At 41.9% G+C, this 14,479-nt stretch overlaps 2 protein-coding genes across 6 annotated transcripts in view; both read left to right on the top strand.

Moving 5' to 3' along the window:
- The first annotated feature begins 725 nt into the window (after positions 1 to 725).
- Positions 726 to 9,874, top strand: tnfaip1 (tumor necrosis factor, alpha-induced protein 1 (endothelial)). 4 transcript variants are annotated; one of them, XM_041940548.1, is made up of 8 exons: positions 726 to 904; positions 1,862 to 1,922; positions 2,074 to 2,429; positions 2,877 to 3,046; positions 5,730 to 5,813; positions 6,210 to 6,262; positions 6,421 to 6,616; positions 9,096 to 9,874. In XM_041940548.1, exons 3-8 carry the CDS (start codon positions 2,183 to 2,185, stop codon positions 9,324 to 9,326), a joined length of 981 nt encoding a protein of 326 aa, XP_041796482.1. In that variant the 5' UTR covers positions 726 to 904; positions 1,862 to 1,922; positions 2,074 to 2,182; the 3' UTR covers positions 9,327 to 9,874. The 4 variants fall into 4 exon arrangements, with proteins under 4 accessions (XP_041796482.1, XP_041796483.1, XP_041796485.1 ...); XM_041940549.1 differs by having other exon boundaries at positions 1,836 to 1,922; XM_041940551.1 differs by lacking the exon at positions 9,096 to 9,874 and adding an exon at positions 7,681 to 8,136.
- A 3,725-nt stretch (positions 9,875 to 13,599) lies between these two features.
- The window catches only part of sgsm2 (small G protein signaling modulator 2), an 82,049-nt gene continuing 81,169 nt past the window's right edge, over positions 13,600 to 14,479 (top strand). For both annotated transcript variants that reach the window (XM_041940354.1, XM_041940355.1), the window contains exon 1: positions 13,600 to 13,720. In XM_041940354.1, coding sequence (XP_041796288.1) covers positions 13,661 to 13,720 — 60 coding nt within the window. In that variant the 5' untranslated portion in view covers positions 13,600 to 13,660. The remainder of the gene's footprint in view (positions 13,721 to 14,479) is intronic.

The following is a 14,479-nucleotide window of genomic DNA, read 5'->3' as shown; positions in this document are numbered from 1 at the left end:
AATGTTTGGATTTTTAATTTTCTAAACCAAGACCATGAGATTGATTGATTGATTGAATCCACATATCTAATTTTGAGTTAAGCATCTTTATTTTCCTCCCTCCTACATTGTCTATAAGCAAAACCTTTGACAGGTCTTTTTACACCAGTCCATGTTCCAGATCCATGGAGGTCCCTGTTTTTACTCCAGCAGAGCGACATTATCCAGATAACTCAGTAAACCTTATTCTTGGAACAGACCTCTGTCCTGACCACAGGGAACAAACCAAGTTATGGCTTTACGGCTTTATTTCATTTATGTGCTCTGGTGGTAGCGCTGCAAGAACGAGTAGGCACTTCTTACCCAGCAGCCTACCAGTACAGGCTGCATATTGGAGGAAGGCTACCTGTGTAAGGCACCCAAGCTTTTCCCCATTTTTGTTATGTACCACTTTATGCAAAATGATTAAAGGGCTAAAATTCTCTTATCTTATTCTTAAATAATATTGTTGAATGCAACCCTTTCATGTCATTTATCAACTACATTTATTTATATAAAGCAATCCATAATAATGTCATCATCCAAATGTCAAAGTGAAATAAAAATGTAACCCACATGAATGTGGCATGCGTTACAGCGATATAAATCTGATCTTGGAGGTCAGGATGACAACGGCTCGCAATGCTTGTTACTGACTGTAGAGGGCAGCATTGTGCTTCGCAGCGTAAGCCACAGCCCTACCGTAAACTCAGTCGAAGAAGAAGAAAGAGGAAAGAGTTTAACTTTAATGTTAGCTACAAAGTTCTTTACAACTAAAATCTTTGACACGTTTGCCAAGTTCTGTCTCGCGGCGATAAAAGCAAGGTTAATTAGCCACACGGTATACGGTTATCTGACAACACATTAAGATAGCGATGAGAGGTCGGTAAGTAAACGTCAAAGTTCGTAAACTGATGCCCAGTGAACGTGTTGTTCACTGTGTATGTAGCTAGGGACGATAACGTTACGCACTCCATCGAAAAATCTGGCAATTTAATGTGACTCGTGTTTGGTAGCGTATTCACATCTGGAGAACTTAAATATTTTCAGTATGTTATTTAACAATGTAACGTCAACTAGCTAATTCTGTGTGTGTTCACTTAAAAACACACCCACGCCGGAAGTAGCGATAATGTTCACAAAGTGACGCTAAGCGAATGGAGCATTAACGCCACATATTTTGTTGCAGTAAAGTATTGAGTGGTGGGACATCGACAAGACGAACTGACCAGTAGAACATCACTGCTTTCACTCACTGAAGGAGCCTTATTGTTAGGTCTTTTTCCGACAAACAAGAAAATCTTAAAACGGGCAAATTTTTAAAGGGTTTAATCTAACGTATACGACCTAACCCCCAGCTCGCTGCTGGCTCAGTAATAACGTCAGCTAACTACCTAGTTAGTTTACCAAGATACCTATTAATGCTGATTCGTTAAATTAAGACAGCTAACGCTATTGTTCACCAGTCAGGTCAGGTCTCAGGTCTCCTCATGTGATACTTGTCGACCTGTAGTCACAACATAAGCTAGCCAGATAACTTCAACCAGCTAGCAGGTGGCTTTTTAAAGTTAAAACACTAACGTTCATTTGTTAGCACCGCTATATGTCAGACAACAAAACAGTTTGAGTTTAATGTGGTGCATAATGCTGCCACACATAACAGTATTCTGTTAAACTGAACTAGCTCCACTTTTAGGTGGACCACTACCAAAATCTGGTAGATACTGAATATCAGATGCAGATTTTAGTTAATTTCAAGCTGCCAAGATGTTGTCTGATGTTGTAGATGTCCTCTTAGTTTGTCTTTTTACTCATAGATATGTGCCCTTCCCTGCCCCTCCAGATTCCTGCCCAGCCACATTCCATTTAATGTGAAGGGGAACTGAGGAGACAAAAACAGTAGGGTAGGTGGCCTCCACTCTGTATTGTGATACATGCCTTCAACCACTGGGTGTCATGCCTTACCTGCTAAACAGTTTTTTATCAACATTGACTTTTCTTATAAAGCTCCACAGAAAATGTTTAGCTCTATCTCAGAGCTCTGTGTTTTGCCAGGAATGATCTGGAGCATTGAGAGGTTGTGGCGGCCTCATCAGTAGCTGTCACCACGGCGGGGGACCTTCGGACCTCCGTCTGCAGGGTGGTCATCTACCTCCAAAGGGACATGTCTGGGGACAGCTGCCTGCCCCAACATCACATCCAGTCCGACTGCACCTCCCCGCCCCCTCCTCTTGCCTGTCCTAAGACCAAGACCTGCAGTTATCAGGGAGCGGTGGGCCTGGGCAACAAGTATGTCCGACTCAATGTCGGTGGGAACCTGTTTTACACCACACTGCAAGTGCTGACCAGGCAGAACTCCATGCTGAAAGCCATGTTCAGCGGAAAGAAAGAAGTGTTCACGGACAAAGAAGGTAAGCAGTCTATGAACTGCAGGCACAAGCTGACTGTTTTCCTCAAACAGGGACTAAAATCCATTTACGCTGTTATCGTTCCACATCACAAATCTGTGAATTGTCGATTATCTGTATACTTTAACTTATGCTTTAACTTATTGCTTCACTGAACCATATTTCAGGAAATTAGACCACAAATGCCTTATCCGCTGCCATTGTACACCGCACTTGCCCCTCATCATGATCACAACAGGTCTAGCCAAGAATGAATGAGCTAATTTTACTGAAATAACACCACAAAACATCTCACATAATTACAGCGTCATTGTTTCTCCAAGACGCTGGGTTTACATACACATATTGTTTTGTTTCAGTGGAAATCTGCAAACTCTGTTATTGCAACAGGATTATGCACCAGTGGCTAAGATGTACATATTGTCAACATGGTCCGTTGTTTCTTTTCAGGTTGGATCCTGATCGACCGCAGTGGGAAACACTTTGGCAGCATCTTGTGCTACCTGCGTGATGGCACAGTCACCTTACCTAAAGGTCGTCAGGCTGTCCAGGAGCTGATGGCTGAGGCCAAGTATTACCTCATCCAGGGCCTGGTGGAACTTTGTCAAAACACCCTGCAGGTCAGTCATATTCACACTGACTGATACTTGAAATATGGAGAAAACAGGATGTCTAAGTGTTGATGATCCTCTTCTGGAGAGTTTGGATATCAGCAGATGAGATTTGGTGGTTAGTTATTTTAATATAATGCAGAATATATCCAGCCATTCTCAGTGGGTTCGTCCTCCAGATACTTAAAATGACCTGCTGTGTTTTCACTCACCTGTGACATCAGTTTTTTAGGGCTGGTGTAACATCTGGTGCTGTGCACTATTACCAACTTGTGTTTTCTACATCTGGGTTATGGTATACTGCATGATCAGTGACAGGGTAAACTAGCAACACATTGTACATTATTCACAGTAAAGAATACATTTAATTTAATCACACTAATAAAATATAAAATGAGTTATTCAAGCTAAATATGTCAAAAGAAAATCACATTGTTTCTAAATATCTGAAGCATCCAGTGATTCTGTGAGTTACTGTTAGTGTGGCATATTCATATATTAGTAGTATTGTTCAAAATAATAAAAAACATTGAATACACTCCCATGAAAACTTAATAGAGGCAATCCTTAAATGTCAATGATAAAGAATACTCCCAAGCCAGAGTGATCAGTGATGCAGCATTGCAAAAGTAATTGGGGGGTGATCAGAAAGTAGAACTTCATTACAGATTCAGTCTGTGAAGTGCCCCCTTTCAACTGAATAATCCAAGGAACTGTTCTTTAAAATGTAGTTTTAGTGATAAGACCAGAACGCAGTCAGTGAATTGTTCACTGTTTTTAAATAAAAAGTAATCGAATCTTTACTGCTGTGCTGCTGTTTGTCATGTGAATGGATGTTGGAAAGGAGACACTGATCTGCTGTGTGTTCTCCAGTTATAATCTATTCTGTTTTTATTTCTATATGTTACTACATTGAATCTGTTTCTTTTTCTTGAGAGAAGCTGTTCTCTCATTGCTTTGTTCTTTTTTGGCTGATTAAGTCAAAAAGCCAGTGTTTGCTTTCTGCCTTATAAGTGATGTTTCCATGCTGTACCAGACTGGACGCTTGTGTTTAACATTGAAAAATCCACCTTAAACACCTTGAAAACACTATCTTGGAAGTAGGGATGTCGGGAGGGGCAAGAGCTATTAACCAGGAGCCAAAACTGGGACTTAACTTCCTTCAGTGGAATTTCAGGTCGAGCTACTAAACACATTTGTGGCATAAGCCAAAAAATTTTGCTGTGAGAGGTTTGAGATTTTCCAACCAGTATAATTTTTTCATTTCTGTTTTCAGAACAGAGATAGCTAGACAGTCATGGTTCTAGAGCACATAACTTTGATCCCTCAACTTAAAAAAATAAATAAATTTTGTCCAACACTTTGGTTTATGACCACAACTAAAGACATTCACATCAGCCTCAGCTGTACTAAGTAGTGTTAATTAGCTTAGATTGTGAACATGATAAACATTACATCTTCTACACATAAGCATGTTAACGTTGTCGTTGTGGCCATTCTTAGTTGATTTATCCTATATGTACGTTGTCACAAATATAATAAAATACAATACATAACACACACACAAACACACACACACACATGTGTGTGTGTGTGTGTGTGTGTGTGTGTTATAATTATGTATACAAAATACGTATGCCAGGATAGAGGAAGTTATACATTCAGTCTGCCCCTGCTTGCTATTTACTTCCTTTCCAGTTTGTGGTTCTCCCTTAACTGTGTGTTTGCTGCAGTACTGAGTTGTATTCTCTACAACAGAGCCTCTCTTGTGCACAGATTTGAGTTGCTGGGGACCATAGTGTATATTTAAACCTCTAGGCCATGACAGCAATGCATTTTGCTCCATGATCTGTGCAAAACAAGTGCAAGTGTACATGCATCACACTGACAGGTTCACTGGAATGTCTGCTGGGCTGCCAAGGTTTACACATCCTTTGGTTTCCATGGGGACAGATTGCAAGGCAGCGACATTGAATTCTAAGCTCACTGGCTGTCATTCATTCATCATCATGTCCAGTCGTTTATGAATGAGCAGAACACAACGTCTTGTAATTCGGGGGCAGTGCATCACAGTTTTTTGGGGCATCAAGTGGACAGAACTACTTAATTTTCTCTGTTGTGGTGAACACTCCGAAATGGGACCAGGATCAATAGGTAGTGTAATAACAGTGACTGTACATGTAATTTGCTAACTTAAAAAAGTGGAATAAGTGTTAGAGTTCCACTTTACTCTTCAAGGAGTCCTTGCTATTGAATTTCATTTTGTCAGTTGAAGAACTTTTTTGGTTTTCTGTGTCATTGTTCACTGAACAGGACAACTGCATGCGCGGGTTTACAAACCTCTTACAAAATCTTGTCTCAAAATTTTATAGGTCAATCTGCGTTGGAAAAGCATATGTAGGGAATTGAACCAAGATGTACCAAGGGGTGTAATGATGCATGCTGCTCCGCCTTATTTCTTCACCCCCTTCACCTTTCTCTATGCACTTGGGTGGTGTAAAGCTACCTCGCTGATAGATGTAACATTCTAAACAAGAATAATGATTAAAATCTGTTTAAAGTGTTCATTTCAATGTGACTTTTACCCATTTAAAAAACATTATCCTTTGCCTAAAGACACATTGAGTATTGAAGACACTAAAGCTACCCATCATACCTCTAACTCCAACGTTTGCTGGTTTGTGACTGACAGGGCAATAAAGAGCAACCCCTGTGTGTTATACCTGTGGTCACCTCCAGTAAGGAAGAGGAGAGACTCATCCAGTCTTCTGTCAAGGTATCACGGATCATGGTTGAAATGTATTTATTTATTTATTATGGATCTGGATTTAATAAAGGCAATATTATTTGAATTTATGTTACAACCAGAAAAATATCTGTAAAACAGCATCAATGGACTGCTGTGAGTGATCCCCCTCTCATTGGATTTGTTGGGGACAATTAAAGGATACATTAGTCATATTAAATACATTTCATTTAACAGCTGTTCAAAAGTAAAGAAAGCATTTGCTTATTCTTTCATGGGAATGCAATTAGATATTCACAGGAATGTACATTTTTCTGCTCTCTTGCCAAATGGATGTTGTCTACTTGAGGTGAATTTCTACTTGGTACATTTTGATATTAAGGCAATAAGATTCTGATCTTGAATCTGTTTCTTTCCCTCTGCTAGCCTGTGGTGAAGCTGGTGTACAACAGAAGCAACAACAAGTACTCCTACACCAGGTAGGGCAGCCTCAAGAGGCCCTGCTGCTTCCATCATTACAAAGATAATTGATTTCATTCTTATTTTTCGAGCTGATGAAGTAATGAGCTGCAGACCACAGTGTGGAGTAAATGATGGAGCACTTCTTCTCCACATCAATTTGCTTTTGTCCCGACAGCAACTCAGACGACAACCTGTTGAAGAACATCGAGCTGTTCGACAGGCTGTCTCTCAGCTTCAACGGGCGTGTCCTCTTCATCAAAGACGTGATCGGGGACGAGATCTGCTGCTGGTCCTTCTACGGTCAGGGTCGCAAGCTGGCCGAGGTCTGCTGCACCTCCATTGTCTACGCCACGGAGAAGAAGCAGACCAAGGTGAGGATGAGTTCGGCCTCATTCAGACCATCTTGAGTAGTAGAGTAGAGCAGGATGAATGTCAAACGTCGCAATATTTCCTTGTGTTAAAAATAATGTCATCCAAAGCCTTCAAAAGTCTAAATTTGTCAATATGAACATTTTATGAACACATTTGCTGTGTGAAGGAAAATTGTGCTCTGACTGTACTGTCAGCCCTCACGACACCCACACGATGAAAGAATGAAGCGCCTTGTGTCACTACATACCTCATATGACATAAAAAAAAAGTCAGTCATGACAAATGATATAATAAATAATAAAGAAATAATTCAGGTTGGGAGCAAGGGAATTTGATTACTGACCTGCTGCTTGTACACACAAATGGTCAATGCAAAACCCAGATGATATTAATATTGTCACAACCTGGATCTTAGGGCTTTGACTAAGAGGAAGAGGCACCATTTCAAAGATTAAATCAAGCAATTTAACAAAAGTAATTGAAATGGAAGTATAACAAAACATCACAAAGCATGGGATGTAAATGCCAACAGGGTCAGTAATGTAGGGTTTACATGGAGGGTGAGAATAGCATGGAAATGTTACAGAATGCAGAAAATAAGGCTGTTACATAACCAAAGAGGGTGCCTGCAGAGAGAGAAAGAAAGTGAGGAACAGAGCCTGGCTTTCATAGGCTGGGCACACCAAGCCCAGGTGTCCCCACAAGACCTTGATTGCCAACCTGCAAACAGTAAGATGAAGAATGATCAGAGCACTGCTTACCAGGTATCAGCAGGGGTCGCCACAATGTACATATTGTTCTTGCGGAGGACAGCAGCAGAATTATGTTAGTTGCACTGACTGCGTTAACAGCTGCAAGCTGTCTCTTAAACTGAGTGGAAAAAAGTATTTTTTTCTTTCTTTAAATAAAAACATAAAAATCGTAAGTTACAGAGCTGACATTTCACGAGTAAATGTTGTTTGTGAGAGAACTACTGTTGCTGTAGACTCAAAAAAAACATTCGGGTTTGACATCAAAAGATGAATATGAGACAAGAGATCAACATTTCTGCTTTTATTTCCAGGGATTTACGTCTGGATCTGATGCACAACTTAGAAGATAGCACCTTTTGTTTGAACCCACCCATTTTTCATGTGAGCAGAAGTCTTGGAACATGGGACTGATGGGTGTGTTTCCTTGCCCTGGTGTGTCCTTACATTGATTATTCAAACAATAAATAGCGCTGAATGTCTACGCTCAGTTTCAGATTTGGGTTTTGCCTGTGCACACTGCATTTATAGTTAGAGGTGTAACCAACATGAAAACCAGAGAGCTGTCTATGGGTGAAAAACAAGCAATTGTGAAGCGGAGAGAAGATGGAAAGTCAATCAGAGCAATTGCACAAACATCAGCCACAGCCAGTATAATCATTTGAAATATCCTGGAGAAGAAAGAAACCACTGGTGTGCTAAGTAACAGACGTCTAACGGGTAGACCAAGGAAAACAGCAGCAGTTGACGACAGAAACACTGCGAGAGCTGTAAGGCAGGCATGTCCAAACTATTCCATAAAGGGCCGTGTGGCTGCAGGTTTTTGTTCCAACCAAGGAGGAGCACACCAGGCCAACCAATCAACATCAAGGGATCATTAGTTATCAGCTGAAGACTGAGATCAGCTGATTAATTGATTCCAGCCTGGTGTGCTCCTCCTTGGTTGGAACGAAAACCTGCAGCCACACGGCCCTTTATGGAATAGTTTGGACATGGCTGCTGTAAGGAAAGACCCTAAAACAGGCATGTCAAACTCATTCCATAAAGGGCCGTGTGGCTGCAGGTTTTCGTTCCAACCAAGGAGGAGCACACCAGGCCAACCAATCAACATCAAGGGATCACTTAGTTATCAGCTGAAGACTGGGATTAGCTGATTAATTGATTCCAGCCTGGTGTGCTCCTCCTTGGTTGGAACAAAAACCTGCAGCCATACGGCCCTTTATGGTATAGTTTGACATGCCTGCCCTAAAACAACTGTTCCTGACATCAGCAACAACCTCCAGAGGGCAGGAGTGAAGGCATCACAATCTACTGTTGGCAGAAGACTTCATGAGCAAAAGTACAGAGGCTACACCAGAAGATGCAAACCACTCATTAGCAAGAAGAACAGGAAGGCCTGGCTGGAATTTCCAAAAAAGTACAGAGACGAGCCTCAAAAATTCTGGGTCAATGTTTAATGGACTAATGAGACAAAGATTAACCTTCACCAAAGTGATGGAAAGGCTAAAGTTTGGAGAAAGAAAAATGCAACCAAACTGATCGGGAGATCCTTTGTCCTGCAGCGAGATAATGACCCAAAACACACTGCCTCTCATATTCTGCTTTTGATGTCAAACACAAATGTTTCCAGGAATTGGCCTCACTGTTCCAACACTTTTGGAGGCGAGTGTATATTCATTACATTGATTCACAGTACAGAAGGGTTGATAATTGTCTCTTCGTACCTCAGGTGGAGTTTCCTGAAGCTCGTATCTATGAGGAGACCCTGAACACCCTGCTTTACGAGACGATGCCGCTGCCTGACAACACGCTGCTGGAGGCCACGCGACGGAGCTACACCAACTGCGGCTCTCACAGCGAGGAAGAGGAGGGGCCCGGGGGAACTGAGCTTCGCGAGCGTGTCCGTCGAATTCACGTGAAGAGGTACAGCACGTACGACGACCGGCAGATGGGACACTGAGACTGAAACCGCTGGACAGATTTCACAGCTTTCACATTGATGATGAACATTCAAACATGAAATCTGGTGATGCTCATACATTTCTCTTCTGAATTGTTTCACTATCTTACTTTCTTTACCACTATCAAGAAGTCCAAATTGCAGCCTGGATGTAATTGCATCTGACTTTTTACTCTAAACAGCTGTGATGTTGTCCATCATAATTTATGAGTTATTATCAGAGGATTCAGAGCAACTATTTCAAATATCCAGAGTAATGTAGATTTTTATTAAATGTAGATTAGTAGTGGAGGAAAAATCACTAATATGCACTATTTCTTAGAAGAAATAATGTTACAATCATAGCACTTAATCTCCAAATCAGCAGGAGAGCATGTTTCATATTTATAGATTGTATTTTACATATTCACATATACAACAGCCTGTTGTTTGCCAAAGATGAACCTGTTTTAGTTTTTCCAGAACAAGTGTGCCTCTAACATGTTTTAATGCAGTTTACCATAATGCCTTTTTTTCCAGTCGTGAAGATAAAAGTTCTTGTTATTCAACTATTTTTGTCTTTGTTCTGCTTTTAGTAGACAGGCATATGAGGAAAAGTTGACTATCAGGACACATCAGTGCTGGTTGGGTTGAGCAACACCAGCAGTAAATTTACAACTCCTAGAATTGTGGAGGCAACAAATGTTTGTCTCTCCATCTGACAGCTCACTGTGGCTGTTTGCTCTTGTTCCATTTCAATATTGCAAAGTTTAAAAGTCGTAGACTGATGAAAAATAACAGCTGTGACTGCGTCTTGTTTTGTAGGCGCTTTTTTGATAAACAACTGCATTCACTACTAACCAAGGTGAGGTATTACATTGCGTTTGCTGTGGCTCCTTCACAATAAAAGCCACCCCATGTTTTGCCAGTTGACACTTTTAATATGAAATAACAGCAGCAAGAAATGTTTGGTTTGCGTTAGCAGTACGTTAATGCACTCTGACACGTGTAAAGAGAGTGAACAGCGAGGCTGTTATCAGTGAGATAAAAATATCATCTGGTGTGAATCCCTCGTGTGCGTTTAGAAGCCATCCTCTTTTTACAGATGGTGTGATGTATTCTTCCAGAATTTGCTGGTATTTAATTGAACCCTTCCCTCTACCTGTAAAATGTTCTTGGTGCCACTTGGTGCAAGAAGCCCGCAGCATGATCGATCCACCTCGTGCCTAATAGTTGGAGAGGTGTTCTTTTCATGAAATTCTGCCCCCTTTTTTTCTCCAAACATACCTTTGCTGATTGCAGCCAAAAAGTTCTTCATCAGTCCACAGGACTTCTGAACTTCATCAGGCTTGTTTGGATTCCTCTGCAAACTTCTAATGCTGAATTTTGTGGTGAGGATGCAGCAAAGTTTTCTTCCGATGACTCTTCCATTAAGGTCGTATTGGTGCAGGTGTCACTACACAGTAGATCAGTGCACCACCACTCCAGTCTGCTAAATCTTCCTGAAGGTCTTTTGCAGTCAAACAGTGAGGAGGGATTTGCCTTTGTAAAGATCCAACAAGCAGTTTTCTTAGAAAGTTTTCTCTGTGTTGCAGACCTCAACTTGACCTCCTCTGTTCCTGCTAACTGCCATTTCTTAATTACTTACAAACTGAGGAAACAGCTACCTGAAAACACCTTGCTGTCTTCTTTTAGCCTTCTCCTGCTTCCTGGGCATCAGTTATTTTAATTTTCTGAGAGCTAGGCAGCTGCTTAGAGGAGCTCATTACTGCTGATCGTTGGGACAAGGTTTGAGGAGTCACAGTGTTTGGAAAGCTTTGAAACTTTGCATCACCTGGCCCTTCCTGTCGATGACTGTGAACCAGCCATGGCACTAACAAGCCAATTAAGACTCGGTAAAAGTTAACAGTGCTCAAATTTCTCGGAGTGCTCAAACTTTTGTTTTGTTCCTTGTTTTCACTCTAAACTTGTATAAAACAAAAACAACATATTAATCTTGCTTAAACTGCTGAAGAGATCATACCTGTTGACCAGGTGTGCTCCTTTGCTAGCTGAACAATAGACATAAAATTAAACAATTAATCAACAGACTATTTTAATTTACTCCCACGTCTTAAGCAGAAATGGCACTCGTTAACGAGGTCCAGCATTCTGTTGTGAGGATGGACTGCTTTCCTCTGTCTCACATGATCACAATTTGAGAGTATTTGGATTTTGGACTCAGACAAAACAAGCAATTTTAAGTTGCCCCCTCATGCTTGTTATCAGCTTTTCCCACTATTTTTCTATACAATTTTCAGTGTCCACACACACACACACACACACACATACTCAACAAATGGCTAATTGAAATGAATGTTACTCACAACCCTGCAATAGATTGTAATATTCAGACAGTAAGGACTGGGCCGTAGAGCCTGTGGTCAGTCCAAATGAATTGTAGTCTTGAAATATGACAGCCTCTGTTCAAGAATCTGGTCAGGCAGAAATCTTCTCACTAACCAGCTGCATGTAAAGGTGGCTTCAGATTTCCTGCCTGTAAACAGAATCAGCATCACAATGCTTTATCTCTGGGTTTTCATGCATTTAATACATTTGGCTTCCAGCACTAACTTGAGTTCTGAGATGTAATGTAAGGGAGGAACCTGGTTTCCTTTGTCACGGTTAGAGGATGAGGAGAAACCTGACATTAAGTGTACTTACACTCTCTCTCTTAATTCATCTGGGTATTGTTTGCTTTCTACAGTAACCTGGGCCTGTATCATGAATTCAGATTAGGGTTAGCCAGCTGTCGTTGGGCTTTTTAACCAGGACAGATCACCATGGTAACCTGTAGTATATTCCTGGCAAACCTGCTCCAGAGCTGGATCAGTGTGTGAACTGCCCATCTACCAGCCAAACAACTTGCTGGACAGTTAGATTTATCTGTCCTATAGGATGTGAATTCTAGCAGGCGTATGAGAAATGTTCGTCCACTCTGGCATTAAAAGGAGGCCTGTAAGGTTTCAGGGGACACCCTCATATGTATTAGTCTGGTATTCTGTCTCTGTAGCTCAGGGAAACATTAGGATATTATGTGTATGCAAAATCTGTGTGGACTCCATGAGATAATATAATAATAGACAGATCATCACCTCTTATCTCTTCTAAATACGGCTCGATCTTTTGATGTTGCAGGTGATTTGCTTGTATTGAGTGGCAGCTGTGAGTGAACGCACTCATAGCTGGATGGTTAACCTCCTGTTATCCATGACCACCACTGTAGCTGAAACAGAGCTGACTGAGCAAAAAGCAAAGATTGGAGCAAAGTGCTTTTTTTCTACTTGCTATCCCTTCCTCCCTATCCTAAAAATGTATGAAAGGCCCTGACCATGTATTTTCTCAATCAACCTCTTACTATGACTGATGGCGTCCTACATAATTGGAGTACCTCCTGCCAAAGTTAAACCTGTTTTGGTTTTGGGGCATTTAAAGTTTAGCATTGAACAGAAATAGAAGGCAAACTGCAGCATTGATGAGAAAGGGTCCGCTGCTGACATGGCGTCTGATGGTTGCAGGTGCACCCTCAGCCCACATGGAGGCACAAGCAGGAGGTTTAATGGCAGGGACTCCAAGGGAAGGGGTTATTCCATACCACATCACCCTGACGTCATGTATTTCACAGCAGGCCAGCCTGGCATGAGCACTAAGGATGGTCAACATGTGCACTATTTTTAGAAGCCCTGTGGATCACTGCAGTCTCTTTGTCTGTGCATGTGCTGGTGCTGTCGCACTCAGCTTGTGAATGAAGTCATCAAATAAGCAGCACTTTAATGAGCTCATCACATGCATTACGTGTTTTGTCCACTGGACTCTCATAGATATTCATTGAAGAGCTGTCTGCACAAAATATAAGCCTGGGTGAATTGTTCCAAGCAGCACACAAGGACAAACCCAAGCCTCTCCAAACCATTTGCCAGCATTTCACACCTTAGAGAAGAGAACAGGTCCCCTGCTGTAAGTCCTTCCTGCCCAGGGGAGGAAGAAGAGGAGGCTAAAAATAACTTGGAGGCTCTACAGGTTGGTGTTTTGGGTGGTGGGAGGCTGCAGGCTGCAGGTCGGGGCGGGGCTGGATGCTGGGAGCCTCTGTGAGCGCCTCTCATTTAGATTTATTCTCCCTCCTCCATTGATCAGTGTAGTGGGGAAGGCGGGTCCTCTGACGTCGCCGTCAAGCAGCTCGGCTGCGTCAGAGTCCAGCTGAGAGACCGAAGGAGGAAACAAGGAATAAAAAGCAAAGAGGTGCGGAAAGGCCGGGGAGAGGCAACGAGGCAGAGCTGTGTCGTGCGCACCGCGGACGGACGGACGGACGGGCAGACATGGACGGCTCCACGGAGGAAGACTACAAAGAGAAATTATTATGGAACGTCAAGCGGGAGGTAGGCGCTGTTTGACGGCACTCCGAGCTTCACATTTGCATCTCTGCTGTGATATTTGATGTCATTATTCACTTGAAGATGTCGCCAGGAGGCTCGGAAGTGTTCATATTCTGCTTGTGTCGTGTTGGGCTGAATTCCGTTCAGGTCGATAACGCAAGTTTAGCAAACTGAATGATTGGACCTGGCTTAACTGTAGTTGCTCTCAGTTTGTGGAACATCAACATGTCTGTTTGCTTTGTCCAGGCGAGAAATATCCAGTATCTGGCTAACACTAGCACTCAGGTTAAAATGAAACAAAAAACATACCTCAGAATATTCCTACACTATTAAATGCACCTGAACGCTGCTTTGTATTGCTATAATGCATTTAGAATATTCATACAATAGCATGCAACACTTTAAACTGACCATATCTTACCTACAGTATATTTTGTATGCTATGCATGTTTGCTGTGATGTTTGATATCAGATTTCTTATAAAACTAGATCAGGTTCAAGCATCCAATAAAGAGCCAGCCCTGCAGGCAGTGATGTCAGGTGAAAGCCTCCGTCTGAACTGTTAGAACCAAGGCATCTTCTCAGCACAGGTTGCATTGCAGCTTGTCTCTAGCAGCCGCTCAAACAGTGCTACAGGCTTATTGTTCCTGGTGATGAATGTCTAACATCTCTCCAGTGAGCAATAAATCATCGCTCCTTCAACCCCTCTACCCACTGCCACTGAAATCCGTGTGCTGCTTTTACCGAACGCCACAACCAGGA

The sequence above is a fragment of the Chelmon rostratus genome, chromosome 7, assembly GCF_017976325.1.
Source record: "Chelmon rostratus isolate fCheRos1 chromosome 7, fCheRos1.pri, whole genome shotgun sequence".
Taxonomy (NCBI): Eukaryota; Metazoa; Chordata; class Actinopteri; order Chaetodontiformes; family Chaetodontidae; genus Chelmon; species Chelmon rostratus.
Note: the sequence above shows the minus strand (reverse complement) of the source record. Positions and strands in the feature narration are given on the sequence as shown.

Excerpts from the sequence above, each read along its gene's own strand:
- tnfaip1 (XM_041940548.1), top strand. The coding sequence starts at position 2,183 with ATGTCTGGGGACAGCTGCCTGCCCCAACATCACATCCAGTCCGACTGC. Across the intron at positions 3,047-5,729 it reads TTTGTCAAAACACCCTGCAG|GGCAATAAAGAGCAACCCCT; the intron begins GTCAGTCATATT and ends TGTGACTGACAG. Across the intron at positions 6,263-6,420 it reads AACAAGTACTCCTACACCAG|CAACTCAGACGACAACCTGT; the intron begins GTAGGGCAGCCT and ends TTGTCCCGACAG.